The sequence below is a fragment of the Cyrtonyx montezumae genome, unplaced genomic scaffold (genome assembly GCF_038088225.1).
Source record: "Cyrtonyx montezumae isolate F1298 unplaced genomic scaffold, pur_monq_1.0 scaffold_3, whole genome shotgun sequence".
In the NCBI taxonomy this organism is placed as follows: domain Eukaryota; kingdom Metazoa; phylum Chordata; class Aves; order Galliformes; family Odontophoridae; genus Cyrtonyx; species Cyrtonyx montezumae.
The window spans coordinates 146,012,150-146,026,972 of record NW_027072034.1 but is presented as its reverse complement, the minus strand read 5'-3'; the positions used below and the strand labels follow the sequence as shown (position 1 = coordinate 146,026,972).

General features: G+C 34.8%; 1 protein-coding gene across 1 annotated transcript in view; it reads left to right on the top strand.

Moving 5' to 3' along the window:
- The window catches only part of TBC1D22A (TBC1 domain family member 22A), a 150,218-nt gene that overhangs the window by 38,833 nt on the left and 96,562 nt on the right, over positions 1-14,823 (top strand). The window contains exon 9 of the mRNA XM_065743568.1: positions 14,083-14,192. Coding sequence (XP_065599640.1) covers positions 14,083-14,192 — 110 coding nt within the window. The remainder of the gene's footprint in view (positions 1-14,082; positions 14,193-14,823) is intronic.

The window sequence follows — 14,823 nt, the reverse complement described above, 5'->3', positions numbered from 1 at the left end:
GTTCAGCATTATCTATGCTTGCTTTCAGGAAAATGTTCATGTTATCAATTATGAGGAATATTTTCCCCGACTCTCACCCTGTTTACGTGCTGATCTGTATTGTAAATATATTTTGAATGTGGTACAAGTAGGTGAAGAGAGAGAGGCTAGTGAATAAAATCAGATTTGAATATATTTTTGTATGATGTTGTCACCTTCTTGCTTTGTACTATGGCAAAAGTTGATAAATAAGCAGAGAACTGCGTTGTGCCCATTCATGGGGCTGAGGACTTGACACTTGTATACCAGTCTACTGCCTGTTCTGTCTGACTGCTTTGAGTTGACTACGGTAGGAAAGCAGCTGGAAATGTTTGGATGCTAGAATAGCATTCTAATGGTGTTTCGTGTCTTACTAATCAGCCTTTCTGGAGCTAAATAATATTTGATCCTGTTTCTTTCTTGTGGTTTGGCTTGTTCTGCTTAATTTAGGAGCTTCCTAAGACCCTGTTCTTCCTTATATAATTTATTTCATACCACCTATCAGAGTCCTCAGTTGGAATTCAACCGTTCTTTTTGTTTGGAGCATACTAACAGCCCCATTAGTCACTGGAGTTTTCAGACTGATGTTTATAGTCCTGTTAGAATTCATCCTTGTGAAGAAGCAGTCTATTCTGAGAAGTTGCAGTCACTTTTAAATACATGCATATCCTACTGTGATTCAGAATTTATTTTCTTCATTTGCCTATTTAAATTTTTTGGAGGTGTCGCAATGGAAAAAAAAAGTAAAGCAACCATAATGTTTTCTCAAGAAAAACTACACTGCATCAAAGGAGATTAAAAAAAAATAATAATAACAACAACAAAAAAATGTGTGTGTGTTTGTGTGTATATGGACTTAAATTTTTGTGATTTGAAAAGACCTTAGCTCTCTTCTGGCGATTAGCTAGGTTATGTTTTTAAGTTCTTAATTTGTCCTTATGCATGTTTCATTCAAGAAAAATAAACCATATACAGTGTTTGAGCAATTTTCTTATTAATATATAATACAAATTTTCAGGCCTAATTAGGCATAGAAATCTTACTAATTTATGTCCTTCTGTTTAATGTAACCAGGTAGGAGAATCTATGTGAAAACTAATAGAATTATTTGAATTATTTGTCATAGGTTCATAGGTTCATAAGGTTGGAAAGGACCTACAAGATCATCTAGTCCAACCATACTCCTATCACTATCCCTACCCAACTAGGTAAGAAGGTAGAAGCGTGTGTGACCTGACCAGCCCTGTGTCGTGAGCATTTCATTCTGGCTTAGAGTTTTGGCTAAGGACTTCTTTTTTTTTCATGCAGGTGTACTCAGAAGTGCAGTTGGGATTTTTACCCAGATAAGCACTTCACATGTGGCTTGCAAGTAATAAGGTTTAGTCACTAATATCTTTCCCTGTTGTGGATTATGTATTTATTTATTTTTTACCTATTTCAAACCAGTGATGGCCACCTTTGATAGCAAATATATGAGTGAATCTGCCTGCATAACCTCTCTCTGAACCTGTTTCAGTCAAAGTGAGGTGGCTTATCTGCTTATTTAATAGATTATTAGGTAGTTGTACCAACTCGATTAGGGCTGCTTGTGTTTCTTGGGAGTGTAATAGCCTTCAGAGGGATTGGCACTGTGTGAACTTAGCTGAACAGTACATGCTGTAGAATTCATCTTCCAGACCTCGCTTGCTATTTCAAGAGGCTAATGGGCCCTGCCTTCATTTCATTGCTCTTTAAACTTAACAGGGGAGCTGCATATTTGAGTAATTCCAGATCAAGTTTAGTTGGGTGGTAATGTGTTTGCTTTCTGTATGCTTCGATCAGCGAGCTCATCTGGGCTAGCCATTGTTAAAATGGGTAGTTAGGCTTTCCTCTTTTCTAGCCCAGGACATGCATTCCTGTTTCCCTTCTTTGGTTAGTATTGGCTTTTCTCTAACACAGTGGATGTGTTCAGCTAAACTGTTGGGAAACTAGCCCCATAATAGAATGAATAATTTAAACTCAGAGATCAGTGATGAATATCAGTGCTGGTGTGTGAATAAAAGGATGTTAAGGAGGAAGAGAGATGCAAGATCTCTGCTTAATGCCAGCTAACTCTGAAGAGCGCGTTAGCTGTTTTCATAAGCTACGCTCATGTAATAACCATTTGTGAATTCTGCTTATTTTTCACTTAAGAAGTTTGGGAAGCATTCATACAAACATTTCAGCATGCAGGCTATGGTAGGGAAATCGGCACTTATAGTACACTTACTTTCTGTTACTGTCTTTAATGGTCTCTGTTGTTATTACAATAAACTGTTCTTACAAAATGTATCTTTCTCATATTCTTTGTTTCAGTTTTGTTTTCACTCTCTTAAATATAATATCAGATTTCCAAGCCAATGAACAGTTCATCTGAATTGGCAGATGTGTGGTCTGTCTATGTAAAATACTTTTTAGAGAGAGTTTTTCTATGAGTTTAACAGTGTAGTGAATGTAAATTATTTTAGTTACCAGTTTCAACTTCAAGGTAATTAAAAAAAATAAATAAACAAGTGCAAACATATTCTTTGTCCTTGTTCTTCTAAACGTCTGTGTCATTGCTTTGAACATACAGAGGTTTCTCGTTCGAAACTACTTGAATTGTTTGAGTAATGTGTCCTTACTGTTTAAGATCCCAAAGTTACACTGTACCCCAAGATCTTCCTGCTTGAGGCTTCAACTCTTTGAGGTCTCTGAATTTCTAGGCAAAATGAACAGAGGTCTGTGGTTTTGAAAACAGTCTAAGCTTTGCCTTCCTTCTTTGCTTGACTTACCACGTGTAGAATTATTTTTACCGTTACTTCTGACATTTTTCACGTGATCTACATTTTTTTATAGTAATTTTGTATTATTTCTGTTTATCTTTATAAGCGGAGTGTTTGAAGTCTCATCACAGTGAACAAATGGAGAATTCCAGTCAACTTGAGAAGCTTTGTTAAAACAAAAATCAAGTTCTTGAAAACCCATTTGCTTAACCACACAGTTCTTATGGACTGCTCATACTGAATATTGTGAATGAAGAGTAATAAAAAATTGTCTTTAGTGTGCTTAAGGAGGTATACTAGTAGCAGTGCTGAGGATTTAGCTTATAAGTGTCTTATAGCTGAGAAGTGATGTGTTCCCTTAACTTCACTCTCTGCTGGGGTAAAATCAACTCATTTTAAATAAAAATTTTCTTCAGTTGACGTTTAAAAAGGTGCCTAGCCATCTGAAGTTGAATAAGCCTAATTAAAGTTAGATTTCTCTGGCTGTGGTTAACAACTGCTGTCAAAAGTGAAAAAAGGAAGACATTAAAATTATCCTGATAAGTATATCTAACTCCTGAATTGCCTGTTATTTTTAGTTCTTTACTTGTGAGAAAATTAATGTTTTGAGTAGTGGTATTCATTGCTCATAGCATCTTGTGAATTTTGGTAAAAAAAAAAATCATCTGAATTTTTGCAGTATCTTAATCTTTTAGACTTTTCTTAAGCTTTTAAATTGTCTCCGAAGAGCAGGTATTCCATGTAGCTAATAATGATTATATGAGGAATAGAACAGAAAAGTTTAACAAAATGGAAAGTGGTAGATTTGTACTAAAAGTGTATTAGAAGCTTCTTAAGTATATAAATTAAAAAACATAAATGATTTGTTTTGAGCATTCCTCAGAGGAAAACTGTGTTATATTAAAAGGGAACTTTTCCTGGTTTTGGTGGGAGAGGAGAAACTGTTTCTAAATACAAAAAAGGTTAAAAATGACTCTTTCTTTTCGTTTGTTTTTGCAAATGTCAGCATTATTTTTGTAGGGCTTCGAATAAAAGAGGCCTTCCATGTAATTAAGGAGAAAGTATCTGAGTCATTCAGACTTTTAATTTTAGAAAACATTCTTCCTTTGTCAGAGTGGCATCTACTGTGTAGGAGTGCTCAGAGTCCCAGAGCTGTCCCTTTAACTTACCTGAGAAATTATTTCAAGCAGGGATACTTTTACTTATACGATGCTAAATTATTTTCATTGCAAGTGTAGTAAGCAACAGCCATTTAATCTTTGCACTGGTGACAAGGTTTTTTTAAGAAAAACATGTCCAAAGGGGTTAAAGACTAGATATGGAGATGAGGTGTTAGAGAACCAACCAGAGAAGGAGACAGTATCTCAAAGATTAAACTAAGTGTCAACACTGAGGATTTATCAGACTTAACAGTTTCTGTTGACTGGTGGTAATTACTTGCATGTACTGCTATTTGAATTCTTTGTACTCATCCTGAAGACACTGCCATACACCTGCTTTTCTTGTTACATAGAAAATTAAATGAAAGTTTGTGATCTTTTTTTTTTGTTGGCATGAAATAGCTGAAAAATTCATGACATTTTATGTAAGTTTTATTGAATCATTTATGTCTGTGGGCATAAGATTACCTTTACCTTCTCAGTCTTCCGAACATGCTCTCGTGTTCTAATACAAAAATTTCTTATAGCTGCTATGACAAAAATAACAGGATTAGATTTTCTTAGACCTCCAGCCTCCTATTACTCAGCCATGTGGACTCTACTTAAACATTTCTTTTGAAAAAACTTTATTTACTCAGTTTTAGGGACACAATCAGAGGAACTTTTTACTATGCTACTATATTTACTATAAGAGAGATGTTGAACGAATCCCAAAATTAGTAAGAAATTTCTAACATCAGATGGGTTTCATCCAAGATTTCTAACCAACTGAAATCAGTTATAATATGGCAATATCTGCTTATAGATGATGAAAGCAGCTTCTCTGGCTGTAAACTTGTCTCAAATCAGTAAGCTTGTCTGGGGCCATACATGTTCATCCTACAAAACCTTTTTTTTTTTTTTTGCTGGCTGTATATTTTCAGTTCACTGTGGGTTTTGTCCACAACTCAGTCTGCCACCTTCTGTATTTCACCAGAGGAAGTATTTCATTATTTAATTTCATACTGTGATTAAATGCATCGTAAAAATTCTGAGGTACCATAATACTGTTCTGTCAGTTCCTATTGACTCATAAGCGGAATCACTTTTTAGATCAAAATTGTCTCTGCTGTCTGTGCTAATTTCACATCATTTCATTACTACCAGGGATTTCCATTTTCACTGCAGCTAAAGAAAATGAGGTCATAACAATTGCTTTGTTGTTTATGTTATTTATTTACTTAATATTTAAAGTGCTGTTTAATCTTCCTCAAATGCAGATCAACAACTTTCCTTGATTTCTACTTCAAGCCTTCATACCTGAGCACTTGTCTGGATTTTCCTTTGGCCTGCAGAGATGCATGTCTGTACTCTATCTTAACTATTATTGTACATTTTCAGATACAAATCAAAACAACTGCAAAACTTTGTCATTAGCGATCAGAATGAGTTGTAACTGGCCTACTGTATTGATTTTAAGTTTCTGAGAGTTTCAGCTAGTCCTGAGATTCATTTGCTAAAACTGTCTGGTTTTGTATTATTGAATTGTTTATGTCAAGCTCTTCTGTGGTTTTAAGATACTCTAAGGGATCACTGTGGAATTTTTTTTCCCCCAATGTATATATTAATGTGTGTGTCTGTATATCTGTATTTACACACACATACTTGTAGGTCCCTCCAAATGTACTGCTTCCTATTTGTTTCTAAGGAAATGGCAACAGATTGACCACATTAATGCTGTTTGATAGAGCAAATTCTCAGCTACAAAACACTCTTTATCATCACAGTCATCACAATTAGCTATACATTTTCACCAGTGCTGAATGCCATGCTCATAAGAATCTTTATGACCATATGGAATGCTGTCACCACTGCTGAAATGCAGCACCCAATGCCTCACTGTGCTCACATCCTCTTTTTGATCTCCATAAACATTCAGCAAACTTCACTGAATGTCACTGAGAGCAATTTTTTTCACGCAGAGGAATTCAGTTCCACGTTTTTGTTTCTTTGGTGCTTCCATGTCAGGACTTTTTGTAAGAGCAGATAGTGACAGGACAAGGGGAAATGGCTTTACACTGTAAGAGAGTAGATTTAGGCAAGTTATTGGGAAGAAGTTCTTTACTGCGAGTGTGGTGAGATGCTGGAACATTCTATGATAATATTACCTTAAAGTAATAAAATTTCTGGTGAGATAGAAATATCTTTTGTGGATTCTACTGTCTCTTTTTGGCAAGCAATTACAGAAGTAATAGGCTTGTACTATGAGGAAGTCATGAGAGTTTACTGAAAATTATTTTATTGTCTTCTGTTTGAAACTGCAAACTGGAAATGTTGTATCATGAGAATAAATGAAAAACAAAAACTTCAATAATTATAGAAGCAGTAAAACAAGATTGAAGAGAAACCAAAGGATTTCTGCAGGTGTAAAAATGAAAAAAATGTGAAGAAGGAGGAAGTTAATTACAATTAATATAACTATGGGAGAGTCATGTATTCTAAAGAGAGCTGTATATTTTCGTTCTGGCTTGTACATTCATTTTACTCTCCCTGTGGTCTCCATATAGTTATAATTAATGATCATCTTTCTATAGTGCAGAAGCACTGAGTTGTTTATACTTGCAGATCTAAATCTTCTCAATCGTGCTTTCAGACTGACTGGGAAATGACTTTAATGGTTTTTGGCATCCAGTTTCACAACTTTGTGTGTTTATTATGAAGAAACTCACAGGAAAAAAAGCTGAAAGAGTACAAATTACTTAAGAAATGATAACGTGCTGTACGAATTGTCAGAAGCATAACATTCAAATGCTGTTGATACAGATCAGTAGCCTCTTACGACCTACAAGGAAGTTTTCAAATTAAGATGATTCAGTACTTTAAATATAGCTGTAAGCAACTTCTTTTTCTCTCTCATTTTCAACAGTATATATGTTTAATTAAGACTATAAAATGTTCGATTCATATACAGTTTTCAGAACTCTTGTCTGCTGAAACTTTTTAACTGAAATAGGCTTTGTTTGGCATTTAAATGCAACAGTTTTAATCATAGAGAAACATGCAAAGCTTCTTTAAGAAACTTTTTTTTTGGATCTGCATGTGAATTTTTGTCTTGTTTTTAATTTGGAAAACATGAAATTTTGAATTTCTACCATATGCTATGGAGGTGTTAAACAGAATTGAAAAGTACTTAAGAAGACCAATGACCAAAGAAGGAGAAAGAAATCAGTTCATCAGTTTCATACTTAAAGAAAATGTTTAATGTTTTAATAGTGCATTTTGTTTGTTTTTGAATCAGTTAAATGTTTCTTTCAATTTAATGACTTATCATTAAATACATTTGTGTTATTTTTGTGTTCTCTTTGTGTTATAATTGAAAACATTTGTGAACCAATTTCTGTGCACTGTCTTTGGTTAATTACGAGAAAAATTTCCTTAAATGATGTTGCACTGAAGTACTTTGCCTTTCTTATCTTCACATGGGGAGTAAATAAACATTATTCTTTACTTATGTGTAGTTATTTTTTTCCTATGGAGAGCATATACTCTGTTATGTCATTATTTCTTTATTTTAATGATAATACCTATATAATGTGTAAAATTATTTGAGTATCATGATAAAAGCATGCATAGTTCATTCTTGCTTTCCTTGTTTTTGCCTTCAATTTCATTGGGAAATTGCAATAAATTAAGATAGTTAAGGAATGCACTCAACAATTTAGCAAGATTAGATGTAGTGTTGCCTTTGCAATCAGAGTTTATCTTGCTCAAATGTGCTTCTTTTAATTCAGTGTATGGCAGTTTCTGCTTTAAAAAATGTGCAAGTAATGGATGTTAGTCGTATTTTCTGCTTTAAATAAGGCAGTAAGTTTGTAAGACGTATTTCTTCCCAATTTGCTGTAATGATGATGTAGGACATAAAAAATTATGTGCATCATTGTTTTGTATAAACATATTGCCCAGTACCGTAGAGCTTGGATTTTCAGCAAACTGCCACAATCGTAGACTTGTGTGTTTAATATCAGTGAAGAGCAGTTATTTTCCCTGCTTACATTTTTTTATTTTGATATTCATTTGAATGCTAATAATGTGTTAAAACATTTTTTTCATGAGCATGCATTTGTGCTTACTGTTATTGTTGTTTGTAAATGACTGGTGAGCTTTATGTGGGAGTAGTAATTTTTTCAGTCTTTCATCAGTGAAAGAAGCTAAACCTGTGAAGCTTGAAAGCATTCATACTAACATAAAATTTTTTGAATATTGTTTACCATTTTAATGCTTGTCCAAGTTAATCTGGTTAAAATTATCCACATAGTGTATAAATGCATTAGTGTTTATGGGGTTATTCAACTTTGTTCCTTTTATTCACCTTTTCCATGAAGCAATTGAGTGCAGGATGGTGTGTTCTTTGTCATTTCCAGGTAAGTCTTAATTGTTGCACTTGTTAAATTCGTCTTCCTGTATGCGAATACACAGACAAGTTTTAGATCATAAAATACAATTTGGCCTAATAAGGTTGTTGTTTTATTTTCTATCTGATAAATAATTCCTATTTAAATCAATACATTCATTTATAAACTCTTTTTTGAAGGCTCTTCCATTATGAAAATGCAGTGCTAGAAAGTCTGTCTTTAAAATGCACAGTAATTTCATACCTTAAAAATTTTCTGATGTTCAGCTGCCTCTGGCAGAAGTACTCTGTGTAATACAACTCTTGTGTTACCATTTCTGGAAGTGCTTTTGAGTGTGTGAAATGTACATTTTTGTAAACAGTTGTATGTGGCATTCCATGAAATATAATGCATTTTACTTACTGTAGTCATGGGTCTTTAGAAAACATCTTTTCTGTTTAAAGAATCAGTGTGCATTGCCTCTGAACATAAGCAGTCATAGTGAATGTAAAAAAGAGCTGTTCGTGTGCTGAGTTAAATTTAGAATTTTCAAATTTTTTACAATATCCTTAAGGTTCTGTGGAATTATTTTTAAAAGAAAAGTGGCCTATCGTTTATCTATCTGCACCAATACTCCTGTGTCTTGATATATCAGTCATTGATCTCAAAATTTTTTAAGTGATTTTTGTCATTTTTTTGGGTAGGATCTGTTGCTGTGCAGAACATTGAGGTCTTTTCGTAGTCACTGCCCCCTGCTCTTTCCACAAATAATACATTCACAGTTAAAATGTCATAGGAAATAGAAGTTGAAAGGAAATAGGAGAGGTTATCCTGGGCAGTGTCGTGCCCCAGGTAAGGACCAGCTGTATCTAGGACCAAAGCTGTCTGTCATCATCAGACCTTCCAGCACAAACCCAGGCATCACACCGAGTCCCACATAATGCCTTTTTCTGTCTTGTTCAGCAGGGAGTCTGGCACCAGAACCTGCTGTCTGTTCATTGCTGTGATCTTCCTCTCCTCCATCACCTGTGTTTCCTGTGGAGATCTACTGATCTAAATAGCTCCTTGCAACTGAAACAGTCACTGAGTAGATAGGAAAATTTAGTTATTTTGTCAGTAGTTAAATTATGCGTATTTAAAGACTGTTTTGTTCCTCTCTTTAGTTGTCTTTAATTATTAAAAGAAAAATGCTCCCTTCTTTCTTCCTTGCTCAACATGTTTTCTAGTGTATACTCCAAATTCTCTGTCCCTGGGCCTTGCTTTAGACTTATTTGGGCAGGCAGTGGTTATGTCTTCCTGCTCTTGTTCTTTGCTCCTTATATGTGCGTGTATGCATATATGTAGGCTTGTTGCTTAAAAAAATTAAATGATAAGTGCAAGCTAGGTAATTAAAAACTGTGGTTTGGGAGGCGAGCTCAACCTCTAATCTTTCATTTCCTATTCTCCGAGTACCTTTTGAATTTCTCAGGAAGCTCGCTTATCAGGCATTCTGTGTGAATGCTCATCAGCATCCTGTGCTCGTCATGCATATTGGATGCTAATTACTTACTAGTTCTCTAATTTGGTATCATACGCACCACTTCCCTCTGGCAGTCTGTTTTGGTTGACAGCAACAAACCTATTGAAGTGATTACTTTGGGAAGAATATGCACTGAACGTTGTGTTCTTTGTCACTAAATTTCTTTAGTTTTTTTAAGAAGGGCTGTCATCTTAAAAGCTCTACACACTGCTGTTTCACAGAGACGTCATTCTCAGGGCTGTGGCTTTTTTTTCTAAACGTAACTGGCATTTACTGGACAGATTTCTTGCCTGTGTAAAAGTTTGGCAGCCAGTTCTGTGTTTTGTTCTATGCAAGTTCTGCAGGTCAAAGAGATGCAGTTCCACCTGGTTTATGTAGTTCTTTTTGGTACTCTATTTTTGTGGTGGAGTTGTTGAATCAGTAAATGCCTCTCATGTATTGAACTGTACCTCAGTTGTGTGCCTATGAGGAGCCCACGTCTTTTTTTTCTCATTTACAACATGAGCTGAGATTTTCTCTGTTTGTAATAACTTACCACTCTGAAAAGCAAATGTATTTCTGTGTAGATGTGTGCAATGGGTTATGAATAGAAATTAAGGGTAAGCTATGGACTATTTATTGAGGAAAAAATATGTTGCCATTAAAATTTGGTCTAGAAAAAGCTCGAGTGGAAAATCTTACTGGCAAGCATGCAGACCCACTAAAGGAAGTCTCCTAATGATTTGCTGGTTACTGTTATGCTGTCTGGAGTTAGAGAGTAAGTACGTGAGATATTTACTCTTTTGCAATAGAACTAATTGTAGGGTCATGCATTAACTTTGAGCATAAAAATTAGGTCAAAGTAATCAAGCTTACAGTGTTTTTGGAATAGGTGATTTACCTTGTTATCCAGGTCAGTGGATATTATAGTGGTCCTGTCATGTACACGAAAATAATATGGAGACTTAATAAAGTAAAATGATAAAAAAGTGTTATTCTTATATTGATATATATAGTTGTATATATTACTTTGTATTACATCTTTAGGAAGTTGTGGCAGATGATCTGAAAACAAGTGTAAGATTACTAGCATCATTTAGACAGACACGTCAACAACACAGGCAGTGTGAGAGCATGGCTTCATATAGGAGAATATGTGAAATGTAATTAGGTCACGTTTACCTAAGCCTGGACTGGTGAAATGATTGGGTTCTTTTTATTCTTTAATTTTACCTTTGCGACTTCAGTATCACAGAGACAGGGAAGTTTTTGCTTTGGTAATTAATCCTTAACAGCTCAAAAGCTATTTCTATCAGATGAATGCGTAATTTGGAACTTTTCAGTGGGCGATACTGATGTGGTTATGTAAATATTTAATTAGGTAATTGTTACAGAAAGAATTTACATTTAAATGCTCTATTATGTTCCTATCCCCTTAGAAAAACGCTGTTTCTGTGCACCAGTGACTAAATAGCTGATTTGTAAGTCTTTGTAAACTGAGTTTGGGATGGAACGTAACATCTTCTAGATGTGGCGATATTACTGTGTACCTCTGAATGCGGTCTAATTCTAATGTGTCTAATTCTGTAGTTTGTGTCCTTTGCTGGTAACTTTCAGGTACAGTCTATCTGAAACTCCAATATGTATTGTAGTTAAAACAAAATACTGCAAATTTTATACAGACAACCACCTGTGCACGTGTGGTCATAATGATTTCCTTGCAAATCACTGCAACATCTATATCTTTGGACTTGAAGTATATGACAGTTCTTATATACTAGATGAGAAATACATTTACACAAATTAATACTTCATGAGAAAAGAAGAATTTTAAGATGTTCAGAGAAGCCATGCTTCTTACATTTACATATGTATTATTTTGTATACTGAATATGTGTAAAGGACAATCACTGATCAGACATATTTGTTTTGGATTTTAGAACTTTCTTATCTTTCTTATACCACCATCCATTTTAGCCTCTACTTTTCACTCTAATGGACTCTTTTGAGTTTTGAGTATTTATTTCAGCATAGAATGTTTTCATAAGTAGAATTCCCACTGAAGTCGAAATTTTCCATTTCTTAATTAATGTACAAATGTGTATTGTATGATTCCATCTGTCTATAACAGCAGATATATTTATCCACTGTAAAATTCAAATAGTTTTTAGAGAAATTAAATACATTAAAAAGACAATTAGAGATCAGATATGAACTTCATGTTATCATTTTGAACAACTTTTATCATAAACCACATTTACTGACTTGGTTTAACCTCATCTCAAAACCTGTTTTAAATGGACACATGCCATTATCTGTTTGGCATGTTTCTTCTCAGCTGTCAATGAAGAGGAAAATGTGTAACTAGTTGTAATTAATTATTATTATTTTTTATCCATCTATCCACTGCCTTTGGGAGTGGATCTAGTTAAGGCCATTTAGAAAAACTTAATACACTGTGGGAAGTTTCAGAAGCACTCAGTGGCAATCAGTAAAGAATGGCTAATACCATGCTTAAAGCAATGCATATATTCAGATCAGCATGTCATCGACTCTATGCTACAGCAGTTTTCCTCCAGGCAACTATTTTACTGTCTTCTACAATTACATAGATAACAAGATAAAAATCTCCACAGGAAACTGAAGAAAATTAGAAATGTTACTGTGAGACTTTGTACTTGGGACTTTTTATGCAGTTTTTTTCCCCAAGATATTTATGCACGTACACATTTGTCTGCTGCTTTTCCCCATAATTCTTGTTATTTAAACTTTATACTACTGTCCATTCAGATATCAGTCATTGGAAACAAATCTGAAGTTATCTACAATTAAAATTTGCAGTTCTTAAATTGAAATAATACTTTGTCTCATGCACTTTTAAGATGGTTATTTTTACTTGTTATTTTTTAATGCCTTCTGCTCTTTTTTTTTCAATATCTCTAGCGTGTCTGTCTTCATTCACATAAGCCCCCTTCCTGTGCCACTAAATTTGCATGCAGTTTTTTCCCCTTAAAACCACAAGGGAAAAGAAATATTTTGCGCTACCACCTATTTAGACCAATGCTAAATATGTAAAACGGTATTTTGTGTATTCTGTCAATCAGGTATTCCTTAACAGAGCTTGTCGTGAAAATGGATGGCCTGTTTTTATTTCACCAGAAGTATGGGTCACTTAAATATTTAGAGTCAATTTTGAGCTTCCATAATAGAATGCGGAGTAACCATTGCAGATCAGTGAGCATTTGCTAGCTCCTGGCTTTTGTGATGCTTGGCCTTCTTTATTAGATTTAGTATCTGGATGACTTCCACAGTGTGGGCATATGCCACATTTTAGTAAAAAAAAAATACTGATTAATATAATGGATACAATAAATATACTTCTTAGCCACTATAATGCAAATTGGCATTCCTCAGAGATCAGTACTGGACTGGTACAGTTTAATATTTTTATCTGTGACGTTGACAGTGGAATGGAGTGCGCCCTCAGCACATTTGCAGATGACACTAAGCTGTGGGGTGGGGTCAGTGTGTCTGAGGGATGGGATGCCATCCAGAGACCTAGACAGGTTCCAGAAGTGGGCCCGGGTGAACCATATGAGATTCAACAAAGCCAAGTGTGAGGCCTTTGGTTTGGGTCATGGTAACCCCCACTATCAGCACAAGCTGGGGGATGTGAGGAGAGAGCGCAGCCCTGCTATAACTTTTAGGGATTAAAAACAGTCATTTTCATTGTGTATGATTTCCTTCAGATTCCACATGGTTACTTGAAAACAAACAAACAAATCCTCCTTGAAAGCTATAGTCAGTTTTTATACCATTTTACTGGTTTTCTAAAAGGTGCATTTTGGGGCTTTCTTCTGTGAGAACTTGAAACATTTTATTGTGTGTGGTACAGACATAAACATTCTGCAGATTGTTCGTGCATAACATGGAGGCTTCTGATAATCCTCTTTCAGGTGTGAAATATCTAGAATGAAGTAATTTATTATATATTAATTCTGGTTAACCAGGCATGATTTGAGATTTTCACAGTCTGCAGGAAATTAAGTATTCATTAATATTTAAAGCCATTTGATGACACAGTTGAGCAATAAATGATTCATTTGGTCCCTGCTTAAGTAAATGTTCGTTGAAGTTTCTGACTAGAAGATAAGTGGTGCTTGCCTTTGTTTTCAGTTATTTTCCTCATCTTTGCTTTATTTATTCTATGCACTTCATTGACTTGTCTTTTTCTCTCTCTTTTCCTGAAACAGAAGAAGAAGAAGTGGAAAATTTTGATGTTTCCAGTCTGCCTGAAGAAGTGCTGCAGAACATAGAAGCTGACAGTTATTGGTGCATGAGCAAGTTGCTTGATGGCATTCAGGTAAATTGATTTTTCCTGTCCGTAAGTAGTGGAGATAACTGATTAATGTCATGGCTTTGAACTGCTTTAAGGTTGTTGAGAAAGAATGCATCTATGAAAAACAGGGGAGGAGTAGATTTTCCCATTGGAGAAATGTGCTGCAAATTTGGCATAATACTAGGAAAAAAAGTTCAACTTTTTTTCATCCAAGTGTCTACATATTTCAATTTTTTATGATGTGTTAGAGCAGAGTCAGAATGTCCAGTTCTAGAGTCTCAGTCAACAATTTTACAGAAGGTTTACTTAAGTCTCCAAGTAAAAGAGTCTGGTGAGATTCTGAAAAGTTGGCTTCTATATATATTAGTTTTAAAGTAATTGATGTGTTATCCTTTAAACAAGGTGTTACTTGTTCCTGAAATTATTTTCATACTTGCAAAACGTCTGGTTTTGACTTGATACTTGTAAAACTTCACTGAGTGTTGCCTGAATTTGTTCAGCATAGGAAAGCTATTGATATAGACACAACTTTATCGTAAGTGCTGCAAGTAAGAGCAGAATGGAGGATTTGTGGGTACTTGTTAGTTGGATCTGCAAACCAAATGGTGCAACTGAGCATCTTGTATTTAAGGAGAGAGGAATCAGTGCAGTCTAG